General features: G+C 40.1%; 1 protein-coding gene across 3 annotated transcripts in view; it reads left to right on the forward strand.

The window, feature by feature from the left end:
* Positions 1 to 259: 259 nt before the first annotated feature.
* phc2b (polyhomeotic homolog 2b (Drosophila)) overlaps positions 260 to 25,351 on the forward strand; it is a 29,222-nt gene continuing 4,130 nt past the window's right edge. The window contains exons 1-10 of one of the 3 annotated variants that reach the window (XM_058631646.1): positions 260 to 415; positions 9,399 to 9,741; positions 11,744 to 11,902; positions 12,135 to 12,212; positions 12,951 to 13,112; positions 13,843 to 13,974; positions 14,568 to 14,859; positions 19,996 to 20,303; positions 21,539 to 21,935; positions 24,711 to 24,922. In XM_058631646.1, coding sequence (XP_058487629.1) covers positions 9,457 to 9,741; positions 11,744 to 11,902; positions 12,135 to 12,212; positions 12,951 to 13,112; positions 13,843 to 13,974; positions 14,568 to 14,859; positions 19,996 to 20,303; positions 21,539 to 21,935; positions 24,711 to 24,922 — 2,025 coding nt within the window. In that variant the 5' untranslated portion in view covers positions 260 to 415; positions 9,399 to 9,456. Of the gene's footprint in view, positions 416 to 6,226; positions 6,390 to 9,398; positions 9,742 to 11,743; positions 11,903 to 12,134; positions 12,213 to 12,950; positions 13,113 to 13,842; positions 13,975 to 14,567; positions 14,860 to 19,995; positions 20,304 to 21,538; positions 21,936 to 24,710; positions 24,923 to 25,351 lie in introns of those variants that run through there. The other 2 variants (XM_058631645.1, XM_058631644.1) reach the window with 2 other exon arrangements.

Raw genomic sequence — 25,351 nt, forward strand, 5'->3', positions numbered from 1 at the left:
ATTGTACAAGTGATTCTTTTCTGAGCCCTGAACAACTTGTTTTTAACATCACAACTCATGAACAGGCTACAGGGCAAGGGTTAAATCCCTTTTGTTGCCATAGTGATGAAGACAGCGGTCGCCTTGACAGACGCAGGTGATTGACAAGTTGAGTGGGCGGGATAAAATAAATAAGTCCCGCGCTCATTGGCCAAATGTAAGCCACGTGATCAGTTTGGAATGCAAATGAAAATAGTTGCTGGGTCCCGCCCCTATCCGCTCTTCTTCTTCTTGAGCTCCTGCTGCCGCCGCTGGTCTGACACAGCGAGCCACCATCCAGAAAATGGTGTAGAATAACAGGGAAAACGACGAGGGAGCCCAGGGCAGAGAGAAGAGCGAGGCTCCGAGACGCGCGACAACAGCAAAGTAAGGCGAGGTCTGTTTTACTTCTTGGCACCGGGTGTCACGTTTGGCACGCGGGTCCCACCGTGTGTGTCGGAACGCACACGGTTAATCAGTTGCACAAGCTAACGTCTCCTCGGCCCCAAAACAAGACCACGCAGCAGCGTTTGGTTCTAGCTTTGCTGGCTAACGTTACCTTGCTAAGTTGACTAAGTCTAAAGAAGCGACACTGTGAAAGGGCTGCCAACATTACATGATGTTATCATGGAATTCACTGCCACTTATGCTGGTTATACTCTAGCTATGAACGTGCAACGCGTCTACATGAGTTGTCTTCCTCAGTTTACATAGTTCTAGCTAAACTTATCCAGGTGCCTCGTTCAGCAACTTTCAGGTCATGACCTTGGGGACACACTTACGAGCCAAGTATTTTGACAACTGTGGGTCATTACCGTGGATAGTCCTCACACTTAACTGTAGCAGGAATTGTTGTGGCCATGGCCGTTGAGTGACCCCTATGTGGGCAAAGCAATGCTACCCCACCACCCCGCCTCTTTAACGTGTTTGTGTGTAGCACAGGGGCCTCAAACTGAAATGACCTGGGGGCCACTGAGTGTCGTAGTTTGGTCAGTAGGGGGCCAGTAAAGTGGGGGGAAAAAAGTACAACTTTTTGAGGAACAGATATCGAAATAGCAATATTTATGATGAATTTCAAAATAAAAGAGTTTGTTTTGATATGGAATAAAAAAAAATGTTCATGATACAAACGTATTTTTGATGCAAAATGAATCTGTTAGTAAAACAAAAACAATAACTCATTATAACTTGATATTAATTGGAGGGCCACATTAGAAATTGATTGGGGTGTCCACAAGTTTGAGACCTCTGGATTAGAAGATTATTTTGGTAACATTGGCCGTTTCAGTTTTATAATTGTAGCAAAGAGGTCAGATGTAACCGATTCTGTAATTAATGTAAGGATAAGCAGTTTTTAATCTTAATAATTAATATCATTGGAACCATGAATTAATAAAAAAGAGGTATCTTGACCATACCGCAATACTTACTAGAGCACTTAGTAAAAGCGCTCAGTGAGCATAAATATTCACATTTAGTAAAATCCAATAATTCCCTTTCTAGCCCATTACCTAAAACAATAATCTATGTCTTATTTGATTTTTGTTATGCTGCTCACAAACATACAACACATGGGCAAAAACTCTTTCTTGGAGGATGTAATTGAATTAGCATAGCTGCTAGGAAGTTATTTATTTTATTTTATTTTTAGCTTTACTTAAAACTTGGGACAGCACCCTGTATTTTTGTTTGATTTTACTTATCTTATTGGTGACTTGTTTATTGTTTATTTGCTGTTGCGTTTGAACAAGGCACCTAGGTAAAAAATACAATAAAGTAATGACTGTAATTGCCACTATAAGCTTCTCTGTGGTTTTCCTCTTGTTGCATAGGCAACATATCTTTGGCTGTATTGAACAAAAGAAATCCATAGTAACCTTTCAGCATAATGTAAGACAAGTGGTCTGAGAGAGAACAGGGCTGCACCTCCTCTAGGCTCTATTTTGAGGCTTTTGAAAATCTGATATCTGACGATAAAACGTGGCACGTATGAGTAGACACCGGCGTGATTGACAGCTGGTTTTATCCACTAGGTGCCCAAGTTTTACAGGTAACTTGCAAAACATTGTCCGTCATATTGCAAATTTAGAGGTTTCCAAATGGAAGCTTATTTTGCAGTTTCAATCCGGTTACCACTTTTAGATTGGTATTGTAAATAATGTGCAAATAAAATAAATCTTTTCAGTAATAGAAAACAAGTTGATGGCCTAACTTTAACCTCATAAAAAAACAAGTGTTTATTTTGCACATTTGTCTAGTCCAGTGGTTCTTAAACTTTTTATACCTAGTGCCACCTGAGAAAATGTCAAGCTCTCAAAGTAACACCATTATTGCCAATGTTAAAATAGTGCTCAGCTACAGACTTTTCGCAGGAGGCAGATTTATTCCTCATAGGATAATTTGCTCTCTCATCCTCCTCCTCTTCCTCACATATACTTCAGACACTAGTATAGTGAAATCAGATTAAGATGGAGTGAGAGATAATTATGATTGATTGATTTAATTAATTAATTATTTTTTGTTTGTTTTTTGTGTTTAATTTTCTACGCACTCTGGTCTAAATTCATCACCTCCACTCCAATCAATCACATACACAACAGTATTTTCCTCTACTGGTTGTACACGTACCACAGTTTGAGAACTGTGGATGTAGTCCATAAAAGATGCTTTATTTAAATTTGCTCTATTATAATATTATAAGATCTTTGCCTTACTATGTTAAGTGCCCTGAGATAATGTATGTAAGGCAATTAAAACTCATGTGATTTTAATTGATAAAAAAATATCAAATATCAAAATTAGGCCTAAACTACTTTTGATGACTAACGTTTTGATGGCTGGTCCACTGGCATTGAAATAAATATTTAGCACTTGTTTTCTCAAGAAGACTGTTTCTGTGCTGCTGCTGCTCATCGCAGCTCACACCTGACCTATTTTTCCTCTTTGGTGAGATTGACATCCAAGAGTGATGCCTCAGAGACTGCTTTGAAAGAGGAGTCTGGCTTGAAGTGTGCTGCTAATCTGCAGGCTTTGCCATAACTATTTAACTGTGGTATTTATAGATCAGAGTGAGAATCTTTCATTGTATCCGTATTCTGTGCTTTTCTGTCAGCCCTTCATGTTCATAATTATTTTGAGTTCATAACCAGCCAGGCAATTTTTAGTGTCCAAGGAGTAATTCCCACCTTGAAGGTGAGGGTCTTGCCAAAGGCCAGACGCCAGTAGAAAAAGACAAAAGGCCTCTCAGGAGACTAAAGTAAAAGTGTTTTGGATTTTCACAGCGTTGGGCTACATGTGCCAGAATGTCATATGCACACATGCTCAGCACACTTGACCTGGAAAGTGGCCAGAGTCTCTTTGTATGGGTCTACTCAGCTGTGGAGGATGAGGTCTGTCTGAGTCCGGTAGCTCAATTATGGCTAGCTGAACAATCTAGCCTTGGGATCAGAGGGTATCTATGTCTTACACATTGTCACAAAAGCTCTGTCTTGATAGTTCTATTTAGACAAGACCCATCAACCATTATCAGCCTCAGGGAATGACCCTCTGCATCACTGAGATTGTGCTGCTTTTTAAAGCGTAGGATATGGAAACTGACATTTACATTACATTTCAGAAAATGTCAAGGTTTCCTCATCCATTCAAAGTCAGGTGTTTTTGATTGATTAAATTTTTTTGTTGTGAAATAAACCCATCTCACTGACAGGGACCTTGGCATACACCTGCTCTACCAGGGTGTACCATTGCTTCAGTCACTCATCAGTAATGTATATAGACACATGGTGCATTGTTTATCTTATATGCCTCTGAGCTGGTGGCATTAAAATATTTTGTCAGAATTTAAAAAGAATGGGAGAATAACTAAATTCTTAGATGCAGTAGTAGATGCATTAGCATTAGTTATTCCGTCTTTAACTAACCTGAATCACTGCAGAAAAATAACTTCTCGAAATGTAAGTTAAATATACTTTAAGGATTTACAAAATAAGATGGAACGAGTAGAGTGGATTATTTTCCAACAGAATCAGCTGGGGGACTCAACAAGTGATGTTCTGTTTCAGTATGACAGTCTGGCTTTAGCTTAAGTGACTCCCGTCTTCGCTATATATTTTCATTGTTATCAATATTTCCACAGATTCATAAAGAAGAGCTCTAATTCTGGTTTATTGAATAATTTTCTTATCAGCAGGAGGAGGCAGGGCAACGTGTCTCACTCTCTCGATGCTCTGTTACAGCAGGACATCAGGGCTCAGTATAAACATCTCTGCCAATTATTTTGTTGTTCCTAGTATTTTCCTGTAGATGCATGAATAGAAAAATACTTCTAAGTGAGATTTACTTTTTTTCATGCTTTTTCTATTTGTTAGGTATCCTGTATAGTAGGGCTGAACAATTAATCCAAGCTTAATCGAAATAGAAGCTTAATAGAAATTACTGCAATTTTCAAATCGCAGGAGGTGGAATATTTGGTAAAGCCTAAATGTGTGTCAAAATGTAATTTTATTGTCTTGACCTATACACTTATCTTATTATACGGACTGAAGGGAACATCATTGTTTCTCACAGATCTGCATCATTTTAAACACGTTTTTTGTATGAAAATGAGAAAAATGGTTCCCCCAATGGTTATGGCAAATTATATCGCATGTCCTTTCAAAATAATTGTAATTAGATATTTATTCAAAATCATTCAGCCCTAACCTATAGTATGGAGTTGATATATTTTAAGTAACATTTTAATGCAGTGTTTGACAGTTTCTCTGATGTTTAAATCAAATGGAAAGGCTTGTATGGGGCCTATTTCATTTATTTTTATTCTGCTCCCCAAAAAGCCATGTAAGGCATTGGTGTTCAAATACAAACATAACAAGCTTGAATGCCTTTTGAGGTGGGGTTTATTTTCCTTTTAAGCCCCTTATGCCTCGCTTCACAGAAACTACTGTGTTTTATTCTTGTATCTTGGAGCAGTTAGGGGTCCTCAGTTGTCAGATGTTGAGGTCCATCGTCAAGCGGCTCACATCAAGCTAAGCGACCCCATTCTCTGTTCTTCCCGTCTTGTCTTGACCCCCTCCGCTGCTGCACAGCTCATTTTGCCAAGTGTGTGACTCGAGGCTTGTGTGTCTGGCTCCTCCGCCAGCTAATCTATATGCTAATGACAAGATAATAATCAATGGGGTTCATGCATGGTTGGCCCCAATCAATACCACATTGGAGAAGCAAATGCTTCAAATGGCTACATTTCATACAGCTAGACAGTTGGGTGGTGTGTTAATGTGTTTGGGCAGACCATAAGTATGCTATTATCCTTTCGTTTTATTTCTCCTATTGCATGCAAATGAATTCTGTTGTCATTAAGGAAAGGTTTAAATGCAATGCAAAGCTGTTTTAGTTTTTAATTTTCACAACTGAGATGACTAGGCATTTAAGGCATTCCTGTTCGGATTAGGCTTGGGTTCTCATTTGCATCATTATGTCTTAAGTGGTGCTGTTATAGGTGTAGGTACGTTCTGTAAAATATATAGTCTACCTCAAAGCAGGCAGTTCTCAGTCATGGCTGTTTAGTGTATGAATTATTTTTCTTTTTACTCTCAACACTCAGACTGTCACAAAATTGACACAGATTACGGTCCTCCTCGTAAGATAATGGGTTAGATGTTCAGTCTGGGCAAAAGTCACTGCTCCTGTCTTTAGCTGAATGGTATGATACTTAATTGGCCTGTTGTGAGCTGCAGGTTATTTGTGAAATGGTGCTTTGTATAAATGGTTTATTTGAGGCAGTAAAATGGAAATGGAGCCTTCATTTTCCAGCTGTCCAGACCAAGACTAACTTCAATAAAGAATGTGCTATCTCCAGGCTGTCATTTTAATGAAGTGCCTCATTACCTTGAATCTCAATTTTCATAATAGTTTCTGCGATGATTAAGGTCTACCTTGTTTTAGGTCTATGTATCCTAAAAACAAAATCACTTTTCAGGCAGCAGCAGGGGGAGGGGAGAGACGGAGTAAAATCATTACCATCATCTTCATTAGAGAGAATCCCGTTGTCCAATCAGCATGCTGCTTTGCACGGGGAATCCATAGGCACCCCGTTGGCTGTCGCTAGGATACCACATAATCAGGAGGCAGGCTGTGGCCTGGTTGGTGGAGTGGGGTGTCGATGCTGGGACGATGAGCTTGCTGTGTGTTGGGGGTAGAAAAGAGGGACTGGGGGTTTGGATACAGCACAGAAACGCACTCGAACACGCTCACTCATTCACTCAGCCAGCCACTCAGTAAGGCAGACAAAGAGGAGCAATATTCTGCAGGAGGACAACACACTCCCGGGGGATGGGGCATCATACTCCTGCATCACGTTGGGGGGGCCAGAGAAGGTAGGAGCACCAGCGTTTGGGGGCTTTGTCTCAGCAGCAGCAGCAGCAGCAGCAGTGTACCCCTTCACACACATACATTTCTCTGAAGGATTACACATTCATAGATTATTTTTTTTTGCAGTTGATAAAATGTATTCTTGTAGTATTTTGTGGGACATCACAGTTTTCTCTTGTTTGGACTTCACGTTATATGCTGATTGAGGCTCCTGCACTTGCTTACTGTGATCTAAGCTTTGAAGAGACAGCCAGTCTGTCTGTCAGACCCTTAGCAGCTCCCCTCTTCCTGTAGGCTATGCACATCCTCCAGACACAAGTCTGACAGTCAGTTCCTGTGGTCTTACAATGCCGGCATGAGTAGATCAATATGTTCTCTTGTGAGGGATGCTGAGAGTGTTGTTATGGTGTTCAATGTAATGCACGTGGCTGGCACTGCTTTGATCTGCCCTCAAAAACACTGACTTTACTACTTTGCATGGCTGCCAGGTTTTTTTCTAAAACCAACATACAGCTTGACTGTTCATAGATGTGGGGTCAAGGACTGGAGTGTATGTGTTTCTGTCATACTCCTTCACTGATGGATGACTGATTCAGACAGATGGGGGCTGAAGTGGAGGCATTATTACCAGAGGGGATTCCCTCTTGTCATCGCACAGGGAGGCAATGGGAGGACAGACTCTGGGATGTAGGCTAATGACTGCATACAGGCAGGCAGGCTTTGGCAGAAGTGGTGCTTTGTTTACAACCTTGAACCCACTCTGCTTGACTGGATTCCAGCTTTTTCACCAATCCCAAATATGTAGATTTGAATTTTCTTTGAACTCAGGGCAGAGACTGATAGTTGTTTTTTGTTGTGAAATTATAGAATTTACATAATATTTTTCTAGTTTTGAAAATTAATAGAGTTTCTCCTAATACATTTGTCTGATACAATAAAATAAGCCCCCAACATTCTTCCACTAATGTATGTAGAATCCCTCCTGTATTGTATTTTTGTAATTGAAATGTGGATATGGAATCATCTTTAGTTTTCATTTCAACATATGCAATTCATTCAGTGGCTGGTTTGTTTACTTAGACATGTTACAGCTATTTAGCGCTGTTATGCCAATTTTAAGGAAAAGCATATGGTTTAGTAAGATTGCAGTTTGTTTCAAAGTCTGCTTTGTTGCACAAGTGGGCTATAGAGCTTTGCTTTGGCCCCTAATCCGCTCAAAGGAATAATGAGGGGGAGGAAATAGCTTAAGAATTGCGGCATGGCAGCAGTATTGCTCCTTATTTAATTACTTCCATCACACCTTCTTCCTACTCCAGCTCGTTTAAAGTCCTTGGCGTACTCACCCAACCTTTGACCCCAGCATGTTCTTTTTCCCCCCTTTAGGCATCCTCTCAAAAACTCATTCCTCCCTGTTTTGACACTTTCTTCAGCTCTGTTACATCAACTGTCATGCTGTTTTAAGTCCCCTCCTGCATTAATCCCACCCTCTACTCTAACAGAATCTCTAATCTGTACATAATTGTGTTATCTTTTTGTGCTTGGATTTTCTGGCTCTGTTAATAAAACATACTTTCCTCCTCTTTGCATCTTCTCACTTCTCCCTCTTTCTCATCTGTGTGCAGAGCTCTGGACCTTTTCATTTCATGCTAATGGATGGCAAACCATCAGGGGACCAACCCTTAAAAAGGCTTTTATGGAAAGAGCTTAAATCATTTGTGCTTTTTTTTTGGTCCATGACCATAATGGACTAAAACAAAAGGGTTTAGAAATCTGAGACAATACATGTACATGTTTTGCCTTGGTAGTTTTTTAGAGACAGGAATACAAGAGTCTAATAGGAGTAATTTGAAAAATGGGTTTATACCACTGCTGTGATGTGATGTTTGGCTCTTGATATTTCTTGTTTTATTGAGAACAGACTTTGCCACTGCTGCCCATTAAGCTTTAACCATACATGCACGTTCTTCTTAGAGTGAAAACGCTTAAGTATTAAATATGCAGTTTTGAGTGACTGCTGTTGTTGGCTAACTATGCTGTATCCCTTTTATGCCAAAGTCGCTGGATCTCATTAGCTGCCCAAATTACATTATTGTGTCCCTCTCTAACCAGTATTTCTCTGCCTGCCAAACTATTTGTTAGAATGAAGTAGTGCTGAGCGGTATACCAGTTCATACTGAAAACTGGTAATTATTTTTTTTTTTCATGATATACATTTTTTGTATACTGCAAGACCAGTATATGAAAAACGAATGAAACACTGTTTGGGGACCCTTTTCACTCTTGTACCACACATATTTCGAGCTTAGCTGAGAAAGTAACCGTTATAGTCACTGTTAAAGGCTCAGTGTGTAAGAGTTAGGTGACATTATTTACACTTGGAATGGTACATAAAATTATCATACTGACTTTATTTTTTGAGTATACAATCACCTGAATGTATGAATAGTTGTTTTCACTACTCCAGAATGAGCCCTTTTATTATATATTTACACCAGGAGTGGGTCATCTCTACCAAGGCCACTGTGATGGACCACCATGTTTTGAATAGACAAGCTAAACATTTTTTGAGTTTTAACTGGAGTCTACCATATGTTCTCCTTCATGCTTGAAAGAGAAGGGTGAGGTGAGGGATATTCCTCTGCAACATGCAATATATTCTCTATTATGTAACATTACATTGAAGTGGATAAAAACAAATTGTCATTTATTAGTAGCAAATTCATTTCATCCTTAGTACAATTTGATGTCACATTTTCATGCAGTTGAACAGTTGGATAGATTGTCATGTGCAAAAGACATTTGGGTTTGGATACAAAGAAGTTAAAAAGTGTGTCTTTTTTCCTCTTCTTCTCCCTTCTCCCTTCTCCCTCCCTTTATTATTGCACTTTTTTCTTTTCTTACTGTTGCACATTTTACATTTTATGTTTATAATATTGTTTGTATTGCTGCTTTGTTAAAACAATTTCCCCTTGGGGATGAATAAAGTATTTCTATTCTATTCTATTCTATTCTAGGCACAGGAGAGCCATTCAGAAGAGTCGGGGGTCAAAGGTGAGAAGAGCAGAGGGCACCATGGAGAGTGAGCCGGGGGCTCCAGCCTCTACGGCCAGCAACACTGGGACCACCACTTCCTCCACCACCAGCTCCTCCACCACCACAGCTGCCAGCAGTAGTAATAGTACCTCTAACACTACTGCTACTACTTCCACTGCTTCCACCAGCAGTAGTAATAGTAACAGCAGCAGCATTAGTAGTAGTAACACTAGCAATAGTGTCAGTAGTGGTACTACAACAGGAAGACAGACAGTGCCTCAGATATCAGTTTACAGTGGAATACCTGACCGACAAACAGTGCAGGTGAGTTTGGCTTTCATAAAACATTGATATTAGCATAATACAAATAATAAAGCATACTTTCCTCTGCTCTACTGCCCTCTGTTGGTGAATACAAGGCCACGTACAGGTTTCTCATGTCCCCCTAAAACTATGTTTTGTTCATTTACTCATTAAATTTGTCATTTTAGTTTTGATCAATATTCTGATGTCACCTCAAGCTCAAATAAATACATTTTACAAGTATGGAATGCTCTCAGTCCTTTAGTGGTCTTGAACCCGTGACCCTAGGATGAGCCTCTACAGAGGCTTACCCTCCCTGAATAAGGTCCTCTTCTCAACTTTAAGTGCTGATGCTTTGACAGCTGGGTTTTTGTACCGTTAAACTCTCCTTTTCTCACTTTCACCTCGCTGACACTTAAAAGGCAAATACTTTTGCCATCAACCCAGCCCACTGAACTTAAAGGCCACATAGACCGGAAGCTCCAATTAACGCTGCGTTTGTGTGTGTGTATCTGCGTCATTACCTCGTTTATGAAACCCTAAAGTTTCAGAACAACAGTTCAGCCACTGCTGAGAAAATAGTGTTGTATTGTTTTCCTGGGGTCTGCGAAGCGGATCGGCACTTCCGTAGTTTGATGTTGTCATCAGAAATCCTCACCACTCCTCTCACCACCGTAGCGCCTCACGGTGCGGGCACTAGTCCGGGGCACATCCGGTTGCGTACATTAAACCGCAGAAGAAGAAGAAGAACTACTCTCGTTGTAGCTGCTGAGATGCAGAGCATCCACCGTGCCAGAGGGGGAGCTGTGTATCTGAGAGCTGGCCTATCTATTACGTCACTTCCAGGTACCTGGCCAATCACAGGACAGTAGGAAAGCTCTCGTTGGCTGGCCAAGCACAACACAGTCCACGTTCTGGGGGTGTGGTTTTGGTCTGAAACAGCGCGGCTGACGAGAGCGTCAGTGAGGAGATATTTTGATCGGCTCGTTCGCAGCGATTAGGAGGATTTTAACCATGAAAAAAAGTTAATATTAGACCTCCATAACTAACATATGTGTGATACAAGCATTCTATGTTGCCTTTTAAGGGACTGCTGGTCATATGGGCGCTAAATGCATGTATGTGGTGTGTCTCGGCTAATTGTGGCCTCATTCCAAGAGATGTAGGTCTGTATGGTCCACTGACACCACAGACCACCATCCTTTCTGGTTACTGGGCAACCAGGCAGGAAGCACTTTGAGAGGTGAAGGGTGAGGCCTTATCCCCAATGGCAGAGTTTTAGTCTCATTATACTCGGGTCAAAGAACCACTGAGTTTTCTTGCTGATGGCGATTGAGGGATAAACTCTAACAAGATATTTTGAAACCGACTCAAGTTGTTTCTTTCAGATGAGGCAAGAATGTGTTCGCTGTGGATAATCTAAACCAATACTGACTTAAACAATGGCAATAAAATAAATACAATATGATTCAAATATTTGATTGACATGATTGGATTTTGTTAATTTTTTGCGAAGAAATTAGGGTTTTATTTTCACTAAATTATTGTTTTAATTATTGATTAATCTACCAATTACTCTCTTAAGTAATAGTCATTATTACATCTAATTTAACAGGTATACATTGAAAATTTCAGAGGGGAGATTTTTAAGCTTAGGTGGCCAAAAATAAGCATACTTCTAATGCTTTCTGTGTATGATGTGAAACGAGTAAAAACAGCAAATTTTGGGTATTTCATGCTTACAAGTTTTAAGACTTTAAACAAATAATTGTTTTAATTGTTTTAATAATGTGATCATTTGAAATGAATTTAAGATGTCACATGAATTATATCACACAGAAAACTCAACCAGTCATCAGTGGAACCTAAATTAAGGGTGAATTGAGTGCTGTTGACATACATAGTTTGGAATTGTAAACAACAACAAATATGTGTATTCCTGTAAATAAACCAGCACATTGCTTCACTAACAGTTTTAGTTCATCAAAAGCTGAATCTGTTTTTTGCTTTTTTTTGCTTTCAGGTGTTCCAGCAGGCTCTACACAGACAGCCTAACACTGCAGCCCAGTACCTGCAGCAGATGTATGCAGCCCAGCAGCAGCATCTGATGCTACAAACTGCAGCGCTCCAGCAGCACAATCTCAGCACTGCTCAGCTCCAGAGCCTGGCTGCTGTACAACAAGTCAGTGAACCAGACCATGAACCAACCATTTGTGTGGTGTAGAGAAAATCATTGATGTTAGTGCCAACCTGCTGTAAAATACGTTCTCTGTCTCTCTCTTATTTCTGCCTCTGTCTGTCTCTCTCTCTCTCTCTCTCTCTCTCTCTCTCTCTCTCTCTCTCTCTCTCTCTCTCTCTCTCTCTCTCTCCCCTCTCCCTCTCCCTCTCCCTCTCCCTCTCCTGTGTTGTAATAGGCCAGTATTGCAGCTGGGCGGCAAAGCTCTTCGCAGAATGGCACTTCATCTCAGCAAACAGGATCTACTCAGGCTACGGTAAGTGCAGTTTTGAGTGTGTGGCATGTCTTCTAAAAGCCGATCAAGTGTCTTTATAACATTATCATACAACAAAGTTGATTTTAACTTCAAGACACTGGTGGGATACCGAGCTCCCACGTGTTAAGGCATTAATGTAAAGCGCTCCCATACTTTTGACGACTTGGGTTGTACATTGGCTTACTGCCCCACATTACGGTTAGCAACTGTACGTCTAATATCGTAGACCCAACTAATCAATTATTAATTAGTTATTGCAGTCCTAATGCCTTGAAAGTTTTGGGAAAATAGTAAAAATAAATCCTATTTCATTTTACACAATCTAGACCACTGTCTACATATGTGTCCTCCTTAGATCTGTCTCGCAGCGCTAATTGTAACTGTCAGTGTATAAATGTGTCAGTCAGCCTCTTGTCAGTCAACTTACACAACGTATATTTTGTGCTGCTTTGCAGTGCTACAGACAGCGAAGACTACATTGTCTGCCATCACTGTAATATGAAACAAATTGTCAAGGTTCCACACATTCAAGCTTCTCTTATAAAATGATTGATTATGAGTGACTATAAAACCTGCTAGTTCTCATTGTATAAAGATGGATCTTTGTACTGTATTTGAGAGACCTTTGAAAAGTCCTTGAAGTATATTTGGAAGTGTGGAAACCTATAAATCTTTGTGTACCTATCAGCATGCATGTACAGGTGTGTAATCTAATTATTCTGTTCTTAAACCCTATAGATCAACCTGACCACCTCCCCAGCAGCAGCTCAGCTGATCAGCCGCGCTCAGAGCATCAGTTCAACCCCAACCAGTATTTCCCAGCAGGCTGTCCTGCTGGGCAGTCCATCGAACACGACTCTCACAGCGAGCCAGGCACAGATGTACCTGCGTGCACAGATGGTGAGATTGCAAACCCCAGGAGCATAGCCACTAGCACGTTTACACAAGCACATAAACTGACTATTCCAGTGAATAAGAACGCTCCGTACAGATTTTTCTCACTGGTGTGCTTGGCGTGAATGTTCAGCATGTCATTGTAATTGGTGTGCTTTATTCTCATCTTGCCGCCAGAGTAGATGGTTGGGATAATCTGTCCGACCCCAGAGGGTTTATTACAAACACAGAGGAGATATATTTTAGAGAACAATTCTCTTGGGTCTCTGGTGTTCCGTTGTTGGTCCTGTTGTTGCTGAATGACTATTAAATCTTCATTGGTCTATATTGGAAGATGTGGCTTAGGTTAATATCCTGGTTTTATTTTGCTGTCAATTGTGCAGCTGGCATACAGACTGTTCCTGCTACCTCATCATGACAAAGTGCTCACCATTATCAGAGGTGTTTCATCATTCTAAAAGCAGCAAAACACAATTGTTTGGTTAGAATGTTGAGGCTTTTAATTGTGGTAAAGTCTTCTGGTGTTAAACAGGTGCTAAATGAACTCCTTCAGAGATTTTCATTTCATTTTATTGAATGATTTCCAACAAACCTTTTAGGATATATATATATATATATATAAGTATTTGGATGGACGTGCAATTGAATTTTAAACCATTTATTTGTCTCACCTATTGTAGATAAATTAAGATTCATACCCATGAACCTTTTAACTTTCCTCTCTGATCCTCTTCAGGCCCAGCAGAGTAACCTTGTACAGGTGGCCAGGAGCCTCGGTCGAGCTGTTCCTCTGTCCCCTCAGCTCATCTTTACTCCAACAGCCACGGTGACAGCTGTCCAGTCAGAGAGCACGCAGGCGTCCTCACAGGTAAGCTTGGTGGTATTATTTTCCCTTTAACTGCAATTATGATGTTCAATGGAGTGTTAACTTCTTGGACTGGACCCAGGAAGCAGATCTGCCTAGAAGTAGTGAGCATAAAATCTGAGGATAGATCATAGGAAATGAAAGGTGTATCATGTTTTCACACATTTAGTTGATGAACGAGAATAATGCACTTTTGGCCTTTTCATCAACAGTATTATCCTTATGTTCATCATTAGTATGTCATTCTCTATGGGTTCAAGAGCCTTTAGCCACACAGCTCCCCTTCTCTGGAACTTTCTCCCACAAATACCTCTTTACACTGACTTTCTTCCCATCTTCAAATACCACCTCAGAACTCACCTTATTAGATATTTTACAACTTATACAGTTATAACTGTTAATATTTAGTTTTTAATTGCTTTGTTTTATTCTTACTGTTTTAATATTTTTTCTCTGGAATGTGTTATTGGGTGTCTTAAAGGATACAATTAATAAAATGCATAATTATTGATTTATTATTTAATATTTACAATTCTACAAATAAAATTGTGTCTGCAATCTCTTTTCTTTTTTCTTTCTAAAACGTTTCTGTGTAGAATCAGGTCCAGAACCTCGCCATCCGTGGCCAGCAGGGGGCGACCACATCCTCCTCTCAGACTCTGCAGGCTCTCAGTCTGAAGCAGAGTCCCATGTCCATCCAGCCCACTGCACTGATTAAGAATCCCAGCCAGGGGACGCAGGTTGCTACAGGAGGGAAGACCAGCTTCTCCTCTGACATTTCCTCTGATGGAGGGAAGAAAGGAGATGGTGCAGCCGTCACAGAAGTCAGAGCGATAAACATGAGCCGCAGTGTCACAGCCGTCAGTGCTCAGCCTCTGATTGCTCCAGGTAAGTGAGGCTTGGAAACACACTGCCTAGAAAGTTCAAATAACGTTAAGATGTTCAGTGGAGGCCATGAAGCTGACCCTGTGAATATCATGACCAACCATCTCTGAAATGTGTATCACAGTTGATGCATTCCCTAGTTATTGTCTCTCCATATGAGGGTTGGCTAATTTTCCTCATCTTTTATGACGGTAAACAGAATATTATTGCATTTACTTCTTAGTGTTCTGTAGAAAGATTGATTTTATTTTTGAGGGGCAGATACATTTTAGCTGCCAATCATTCTCCAGCACATTTACTTTTCAAACCTTAAAATAAACATGTGGCTTCAAGCCACCAATGAAAATACTATAGAAATGTGCTCTTGAGTTTTCACAAAGCTTAGATGGGGGAAGAGTTTTTACACTCTGCCAACCAAAAAAAAGCTATTGAAAGTGCAGTGTGACATGTCAGAGCCTGCATCAAAAACCCATTCAGTCAATAAAGGGGTGAAACCAGCCGTATTTAAGACGGTGTTGTGTCTGGAACCGTTGAGCTCCTGAACTAGAAGCCGTGAAAGGCACAATGGCACATAAGATTCTAACTGGAAGTCAGCAGCTGTTTTTTTTTTCTTTTCTTTAATGTGAATGTTGAGAGTATGCCAGCAGGACAAGCTTATTAAGTTAAATTACATCCAGTTTATTTGCAGGATAAGTCCCATCAGATGCATTATCTCATCCTTGGAGGGTCTTGATAAGACACTTTAAAAGATAGCTCCTATAAAGTGGATAGTACATAAGCTTAGAAATATGAGTATGAATGAACTGTATCTGTTCATATCTGCTGGGTGTCATAACTGATAACTGTAAACCACATACATTGCATCATACTTAAAATGTGTGCTGTTGTTTTCGTCTACCCATTGAAAAGTGTGTGTGAGAAAGAAGGTGTTATCAGAATGTGTTGGTGCCCAACTGTGTCTTGCTTTGTTGCATTAATGGGTTCACATAAAATGAAAGGGAGAGTGGAAACTGAAAAAAATGAACATGTGTTGCCATAGCAGCAGTTTATGAGGGACAGGTGTGTGCATATGAGATGTTGTGGAGTTAAAACACTCAGGCAGAATGGTTCACTCGTAGGATTTACATTAAAGCTTGGATTCACCTTGGCTTTGTCAACTGTGCTTTGATTTTTAGATCTAGAATCACAGCTTTGTTTCTACAGACTTCAGACTTCTGTCATGGTTGAAATATGAGGCGAATGGAATGGAAGAAACCAAAAATTGGCTGCTAGATACCATCGTGTTTTTTTTTCTTACTTTAGACCCTGTCTATAACTGTTTGCTTGAATTAGGAGACTCTAGAACCACCGTGTGTGATAAATAATACAACTTAAAAAAATTATACTGTAAATTAATAAAATGCTGATGAATGACTGACAATGCTCAGAAACATCTGCAAGTAACAAACCATACAACATAATGATATTTTTTTTTGAACTGCACTTCAGGATTCAGCAGTGACTGGTTTAGCTTGACCACGGAGAGGAACCGCTATTAATTGTACTCGGTAGTTTTCATCTATCTATTTAAAAGATGGCCAACTCTTATTGAGCATTGTTTCTGTTGCAGTGTAAGTCACAAACATTGAGAGTAAGTCACTTTCCTTGAATAATAGAAACTGGGCTAGAATCTGGCTTGTTGCAGTTCAGTGTTTGATCACCACCTCTTGGAGCCTTCTTACTATAAAACTCACAGCAGGGCTGAGAGATATGGGACCGTTAGCAACAAAATCAGTTGTCATTTAAGTGATTATAAAATAAACTGGAAAGGCAAGAGAAATGCTGAAGTAACACTGTTAGAATATTTAATATTTGTTAGAGGAGCCTGACATTATTTTTTAACTTAAAATCAACCATGTTGTCTGTTTTTATTTCTGTCAATCTCTAGTTGATTATGTATCTGCAAACCTGAGTTTTGATGAGCATTGAACTGTAGAAAGATAGCCCAAGAACTGATGTTGCTGAGTTGTTTAAGGCAGGAATGCATCTCATGATAGTCAACCAAAGCGGCAGCCAGTGTGAACACAGAACGTCAGGGACTTTCCAGGGCCTGATGCTACAAACGTGGGAACATATAATGTCCTCAGCCTCATAACATTGCACAACTATACACAAAGATGGCTGTACATACAGGGGGACTATCGGCCAAACTGCGCATATATTTATGTGGGTGTGAGGGGGCCTGAGTCATTCCAGTCCTTAAACCCAACACCTTTAGGGGGAATAGCATTTCCAGGAGTTCCCCTGTCACCCTCTTCTTCCAAGACTCTGTTCTTCATTAGGGGGTTGAGAAAGTCGTTAGGATTCAAGGAGTATTGTTAGTTGTATCTGGTATGTGCTAATTCAGAAATCCCCCTCTTTAGCTCAGGGAAATTACATTAATTCACATTGCTGCTGCATTTTAAATTTCATGATTCATATTGGCCATTCATTCGTTGCAAATCTTTAAGACAACTTTTGTGTTACCAGTGATTCCAGGTGCATTATTGTTTTGTCACTGCAATAATGATGAAACAGTAGCCAGATGGCATGAGAATGCAGGTACTTCCTCAGAATAAGCCGCCCTGCTATGTTTGAACCAGCGCAAGCTTTTGTAACAATGTGTAAGGCATAGTTAAAACTATAGCTTGCGTAATTGGAAATATATGAACCAGGTAAACAGCTTAATGCTTTTGTCTCAATTGTTTTTCAGTGAAGGCGAGACTTCTAGAGGATCAATATAAACATTGATGGCTTTGTTTTTCTATCAACACAACACTGTGCAATCAGTTTTATATCATAATAGCAAGTGTAAGCCAAGAAGATGTCATTAGGATTTGTAACCAAGCATGACAATCAGATTCTATAAAAGTTTTTCTGAAGCTTTCTATCATAATGACTGGTCATCACCAGTGCATAAAGTGTGTCTCTTTCAGGACTTGTTGTTGGTGTTTTCTCTAAGGTTAAGCATAAAACTTCATTCTTGGTAAATTACATTTAAAGGTTTAAAAAAAACTAACTAACATTCAAAACTAATGACAATCCCCTTCGACTCATCTGTACTTTGTCCATACTGATAATAAGGAACATGGCAAACATTAAGTATTTTTGTTCAAACTGCTGCTACACCTTTGTACAGCCTCACAGCTGTTGACATGGTTGTGGACTCAAGGTCTTGTTATTTTTCAAGCTGTTTTTTTTCTTTTCTTTTTGTTACAAACTACTGATGAAGACCATGTGATATAGTTTAAAGTTCTGGAAAAAAACAGTCAATTTAGGGTGGAAAGCAACAGCTTAAGGGTGTAACTTGATTTAGAAACATTTCATATTGTGCTCCAACCACTTGTTTTCACTCAAATTAATGAATTAGGGAAGAAAATGACTGATATATTCAATTACCGAATAATTACCAGGGTAGTTGCTGATTATATGCGTCTGTCGTTTAAGCAACGATATAATAGCCATACAATATAATTATTTCTCAATCACTTTATTGAAATACATCCAGAAAATAGAGTAAATGTGTATGACATTTGAAATAAAAATAAAAAAAAAGAAAGAGGAAAAGAATAACTGCTTCTACAGGTTAAAATGTCAAGTATTAAGTGTGACCTGTGCTTTCCCTTGAACAATAGCATAACCCATGGCTCTCTTAACACTGGAGTGAACCCTTATTTATGTTATTGGTAAAACTTGTGGATATTCTACTATTTCAGGTTGAAAAATATCTGCTGTGGTCTATTAAGTCATGGTTATTCAAGACGTGCTTGAGCTTCACATGCACATTTTAAACTCAATGACAGCTTGCTGATCTTTAAGACCAACTTTCAATCACAACATTCCACATAATTTGACAGACATAAAATCGGCAAAGACTTTTGTACAGTACTGTACATCTGTTTATCAATTAAGGGTTTTGGCTCAATACTCATGAAATGTATATTTCAAAGTTCAAGTAATTTGTTTCTTAGGAAGTTGTTTTTAGAATATTCCCTCTTGTTGTCATTGTCAGTTTACAGGTTGTATAGCCTTGTGATTAAATAATTACTTATTAATGTTGAATGATACATGTAATCAGTAGTTTTTTATGACCCCGTAGGCAGTGTTGTGGAACTGATGGATGTTTCGTTTCATACATGAGACATTTTAGACTTTGATTATCCCACTGCTTGGCTGTACCCACCCATCCAAATCTCATATTCATCCTCAAACAGTAAATATTATTTAAAAGCCTTATGTGTACACCATAGCAAACCAAAGTTTCTGTTGGTGGGTTCTTTCTGGGTCTTGCTATTGTGAAAAAGCAAACATTTTTAGCAGATCCTGTAAGGGACTAATGACATGCAAACTCTGCTGGGTAAAAACATCTACATTTTCCACAGCAGGGCACAGACTGTGGTTAGTGTCTCACAGGGAAACTTTGAAACCAGATGGAGCCTGTCCCACACAAAACATCATGAAAAGAAGGGGGGTAGGAGGAGGGGCCGGAACGATGGGGATGTGAGACAAATGCTGATGTACTCAGCAGTTTTACATGCATGGATTTATTGGACGTTGTATGAACACTACCAAGCACACCTCCATGATCATCTAGTTCATACAAGATACAGATGCTACTCTATAGAGCTCCCACAATACTGTCATGCAACAGTCGGACCCAAACCAGCACCATTTTGGCAGGAACTCTCACTGTTCAAATCCACAGATATGTACACGAGGCAACATACAGTATGTACCAAGCAATATGCCGGACAACTTGTCAGTTTGCTGACTATTCATAAAAAATGAAGATGGTGGATAGTTGTTATGCCCTGAGATGCCAAAACAGTCAAGGACAAGCAAAGGGGAGATTGTTTTACCAGAACACTAAAGATCCTTACAGGTCATGGGGGTCGATCATTGCCATAAATCAAGCTCACAGTGAGCTCCCGCTATAAAAGTTTGATGTGTCATGGGCTTTGGGGCAGGTTTTGAGCTCTGCACAGGGTAGATGGTAGTGATTATTTTGTTACCAGAATGATTGCAGGTTGTTTTATTGTTACAGCACAAATGAACTCATCCTCTACAGTTATTTCCAGAAGTCTTTTTTTAAAATGTATGCTTATGTTGTTTTCATTCCAGCTTACACGCAGATTCAGCCACAATCCCTGGTTCAGCAGCATAAACAACATCAGCAGCAGTTTGTGGTCCATCAGAGTCAAAGTTCCCAGAAGTCAGCTGGGCAGCTGCTACAGACGGCTTCCATTCAGCCGTCACAGCATCCTGTCCCTGTGCTGCCCAAACCCGCTCCACACCTGCCCTCTACACCTAACCAGCAGGCCACAATCTTCCACTCCACCATTAGCCCCCACGCCCTCCACTCCTCCCTCAGCCATGCCAAGGCTCAGCCTGTCCAGCTCACTGCTATCAACCTTCAAATACAGCCAACAGTGAGTACAGTTGCACAGTCAGACAGATCTCAAACAGAAAAGCATTTGAACAACAGGTTATGTTTTTGGAGTTGGAGTTATTATTAGGGAGTTGTAGTCTCCCAGGAACATCCAAGTATAATTATCCTATTATGTAGAAAAAAGCATGTTGTTTGCCTGTAAAACGAAATGAAAACATGAATTTATCATTTTTGTTGAGGGTGATGTAGACCTGTGGTACTTCACCTCACAGAACCTTAAAATAACACAATGTAGGATTTGCTCCTGGGAAACAAAACAATACCAGTGAACTTGTTGATGGGGTAGTGAAGTATGCTGTAAAGTAGAATGTTGTAGTTCTTTTTGTGCAGACCTGCTTGGGCTTTGACAGGGGTGCAATTCACCCTGTTGTCAACCTGTTGTCAACCTGTTGATGTACCATCAAAATAATCTTATTATTTGAAGGTTGAAATCCTTCAATTTGTCACTTCAAGGAAGGACCTTATAACTGTAGGATAATTCAAAGCCAGCTTATTTGCCTGTTGTTTTTTGCTTTGCCTAGAACCTTCAAAAGCTTAGATAATGGATCTTTATGTAGATGGGGACATTTTGTGAAATAAACATTCACCATACAGCTAACTCACTCACTCATACTCTACTGCTTTATCCTCCACTTGAGGGTTGTGGTGAGGCTGGAGCCAATCCCAGCTGACGGAGGGCAAAAGGTGGCGTATACCCTGGACAGGTCACTGCAGGGCAAACATACAGAGATGGACAATCAGTCCCTCTCACATTCACACCTACAGTCAATTTAGAATGTCCAATTAACCCCTGTATGTTTTTGGACTGTGGGAGGAAACAATTTTTATTTACTTAATTATAGATACTTTCATGATTGAATATCATTCATGTTATTTTCCCTCATTTGATTCTAATGAGGCATGTCTTATTGTCCTGACCACCTACCTAGAATTTTGTATTTTACAAGCAGTAACCAGCAAAACAAAAACTACTGTTTCAACAACGCCCACAGAATCAGATTCACTTCCAAGACATACATGTTAAAATGGAATCTTCTGGGTTTGGGATTTCTGGTGTAATATTTTCCTACTTGTGTTTTATTTTCCGAACTTTCGGTGTTCAGTTTGTGAGTCACTGACATTAAAAGGATTAACAGTCCCTGGTGTGTTTCATCACGACTATCAGACTTTCTCACATTTTTCCCCTTCGCCTTCTCTCCTTAATATCCATCTAAGGCCTCTAGACTGGTTCAGGACAGTAAAGACAAGCCAACCTCACTGGTGGTGAGAGAGACGTGTCCGACACCCTCTACGCAGCAGCAGCAGCAGCAGAAGCAGCAGCAACTACAACAGCAGCAGCAGCTACAACAGCAGCTACAACAGCAGCAGCAGCTACAACAACAGCAGCAGCAACTACAACTACAACAACAGCAGCAGCAACAACAGCAACAACAACAGCAGCAACAACAGCAGCAGCAGCAGCAACAACAACAACAACAGCAACAACAACAACAACAACAACAACAACAACAACAGCAGCAGCAGCAGCATCCTGCACCCTTGCCATCACAACCTGCCAAGCCTGTAGAGCAGCCCAAGGTCGACCCCACTACCCCAGCTGTTCAGCCACAAGGTAATGATTCAGCATATTTTTTTTCATCTGCTAGATGACTCTCTGGCAGTAAAAAACTATTAGCTGCCACTTTTTACCTTGGCGTGGAAACTAACTTTATCTCGGCTCTTCATGATTTTGTTGTATATTAGCATATGTTAAGCCTGCAGCTTTTTCCATACAGTTCATTTATATTATTGTTTAAATTTGTTGTATGTCAGAGGGAGCGATGTACAGTAATATTTGGACCTCTCTGTCTTTGATTGGTATTGACCACAATCTGTCCTTGAGCGTGAGTTTGAGCAAATACGAATAGAGAATACAGGCTTTGCAGATAGATGCTGGGGAAGGTGAAAGTCCAAGGCATAGACATACAAAATGTTCTGCGCATCAGTGTGACCACAGTGAACATTAAGTTGCACCTTATGGTTGCATGTGGGGCCACATGTTGACCGTCGACTGATACATGGCAGATTGAATCCATGCTGCCGTGTTGTTTATACCTAATTCTGACCTTATCATCTGAATGTTGCAACAGAAATTGAGACTCATCAGACTAGAAGTAAAATATTTTTCAATCTTCCCTTTCTTTCTTCAAATTCTGTCCTTTTGAACTTTTTAAATCTTGCTTGGATTGAAATTCAGTGGTTTTTGACTGTGCCTAAATGCATTGAGGTGCTGCTATGTGATTGTCTGTCTGATATTTGCATGAACAAGCAGTTGAAATGTTCCTAATTAAGTGTCTGGAGAGTGTACATACACAAGCTAGGGTTCCATTAAAAATATTTAGCAATTTTTAACCAAAGAAAATGTACATTTCCTTTCACTGCTGTAAATTGAATATTAGGAGTTGTTCATAGAGTGCAGTATTAGGTAGTGCAAAAGTATGTCACCAGAGAAGGGTAAAAAAGTGCAAGTTGACGTAAATAAAGAGGGCCAGCAGCTGCTGAAACATGATGGCATTTCATTACTTCTTCCATTAATTATTGAAATAATACTGAATTTGTTTCTTGCAGTAATTGATCCAAACCTTCCTCCTCTTGCTCACTGTAACTGCAGTTTCTGCTACCAGTACAGCAAAATTGTGTGAGTTCACATCACTTTTACATCTCAAATCAGTCAAAATGCGCAAAAATAGGCTGTTGGCAACCCGCCTATAGAAATCAGACCTTCATTTAGGCCTTATCTACACGGAAACAGAACTCTAAATACTATATTTTTCTCTTCCGTTTTAAAAAGTTTTCAGTAAAAGGGCTCTAAACACTAGTGTATATGCCAGGCTTGTATGTGGCACTGTAATGTGGCTACATACACCAAAAATGGAGATGTTGAACAAGTGCATAAAGCATGTGCACTACCATGTCTTCATTTGTTAACTCCTGTGTGGCTTAGATTTGGTTACAATGCTAATTTGTGACAATGAAAATAAAATTATTATAAAACAATGCATTTGTATGTAACTTCAACTGTTAAAAGAAGGTCTGAAATCGTCACATTATCAAATCTGGCCCTCATTGAAAACAGTTTGGACACCCCTGATGTATACAATCACAGAGACAAAATGAACCATGACAACCATTACAAAAATATATGGGTGGCCTTTTGAGGTTTTCCAAAAATAGGGTTTCAGTGCTCTCAATGGGTTCCACGTGGATAAAAGCTGATGCAATCAATAAATTTAGCTGATTCTTCTGAACTCATGTTTGCATGTATGGTCCCAAAATGCTCTTCAAACACCAACATGTCCGTGGTTGCGGGCCCGACACTTTTGTGCTACGCCACTGCGTCAATGTATGTGACGTCATAGGAAACGTGGTTACGGTCGTTAGGAGATAAAGAAACTTTTGATCTGTGGGTTCCCATGCGTGGTGTTTACATTTGTAAACAAGCTGCAGTAGCCCGGCGCGTGTGTGTGTGTGTGCGCGCGCGCGCGCGCATGGCGGAAAACGGGGCTGTGTAACTGCTGCTCCAACCCCCCCCCCCCCCCCGACACACACAGTAGCTTGTGGTCAGCGTGTGCGCGTCTTTCTGTCAGATCGTCACAGCGACCAGACTCGAATCGAACCGCACATGTTTTGTTTGTGAACGGAGCCATAGTTGTTGCGGTAAGAAAACGTGTCGTTTGGCGGCGGAGACGCAGCATGGCGACGGGATGTTTACTTTCGCTTTGTGAGCGTTTTACCGTTGTTGTGACTTTGGTGAAACGGCAGTGATCCTGTTGGTCATTATAAGTGAGTTATTGTCTGTCGTTAGATCATCAGCAGCACTTGGATATTAATATTACGGTAACGATGTCGGTGTCATGTTTGTTTACTTTTAATGTTGTACCTGTTTTGTAGAGTCTTCTGCTTTTGTGCTATATTGAAGCTTTGGTTATTCAATTTGGCTCTCAGAGGTTTAGAAGTTTTTACCAGTTCAATTATGAGGATTAACTGATTTAATCATTTATTTTTCTGCTGATCGTTTTCTTAATTGTTTATTGGATTTAAAACCAATTGGCTAAATTGTTTTTAGTATTATTATAATTTATTATTATGGGAAAATGGCAAATCCTCTTTTTGATAAGGTGAAACCGTATATGTTTGGTATCATTATCAAAATCACTCAGCCAGTTTATCTCAGGATGCTTTATTTTTATATTTTAATTTTAAAATGACACAAGTTGTGATTGTGAAATCATCCCTAATGTCATTATAACTGATCCCAGCAGTGACCCTTTGTCACAGAGAACATGCTCTCAGATACTGTCTAGATTGTGTTCATGTCATAATGGTGAGGTATTCATGTCTTGGTCAGGAGGGAGCTCAACCAAGAGTCCGACTGCTGTACCCGTGACTCCACCTCCAACCATGACCTCAGGAAATGAGAGTGAGGTGCCCGGCGTGATAGGCAGCGCACCGCAGAATGGGGAGAACAAACCGCCCCAGGCCATTGTCAAGCCTCAGGTCCTCACGCATCTCATCGAAGGCTTTGTCATCCAGGAGGGAGCCGAGCCATTCCCAGTCTGTGTAAGTGCCTGATCTCAGCTTTACCCTGCAGAGAAATGTGATAAACAATCGAGTTCTGCCACACTTCTCCATTGAGTACATACCTGTAGGGAGCTGTCAGCTGACAAATACAAACCCTCTGTTACTACCAGTAGTGATGGCTCACATTGTGCTCACATGATTCAGTCATTAATTATAGTGAGGTAGAGCGGAGGCTGTAAAAATGGATCTGTGTGTGTGTGTGTGTGTGTGTGTGTGTGTGTGTGTGTGTGTGTGTGTGTGTGTGTAATAAGCCTAATTTCAGTGTTTCAGTTATACTGACGCCTACTTCAAGGTGTCAAAATATTTCTTTAATCTGGCATCTCCCTTTAATCTTATTACAGTGTATCTGCATTAACAATATATAGTACAGTGTATCTGTATGCCTGCTGTCTTTTAACCTTCGTCATT

This window comes from Solea solea, chromosome 6 (genome assembly GCF_958295425.1).
Source record: "Solea solea chromosome 6, fSolSol10.1, whole genome shotgun sequence".
In the NCBI taxonomy this organism is placed as follows: Eukaryota; Metazoa; Chordata; class Actinopteri; order Pleuronectiformes; family Soleidae; genus Solea; species Solea solea.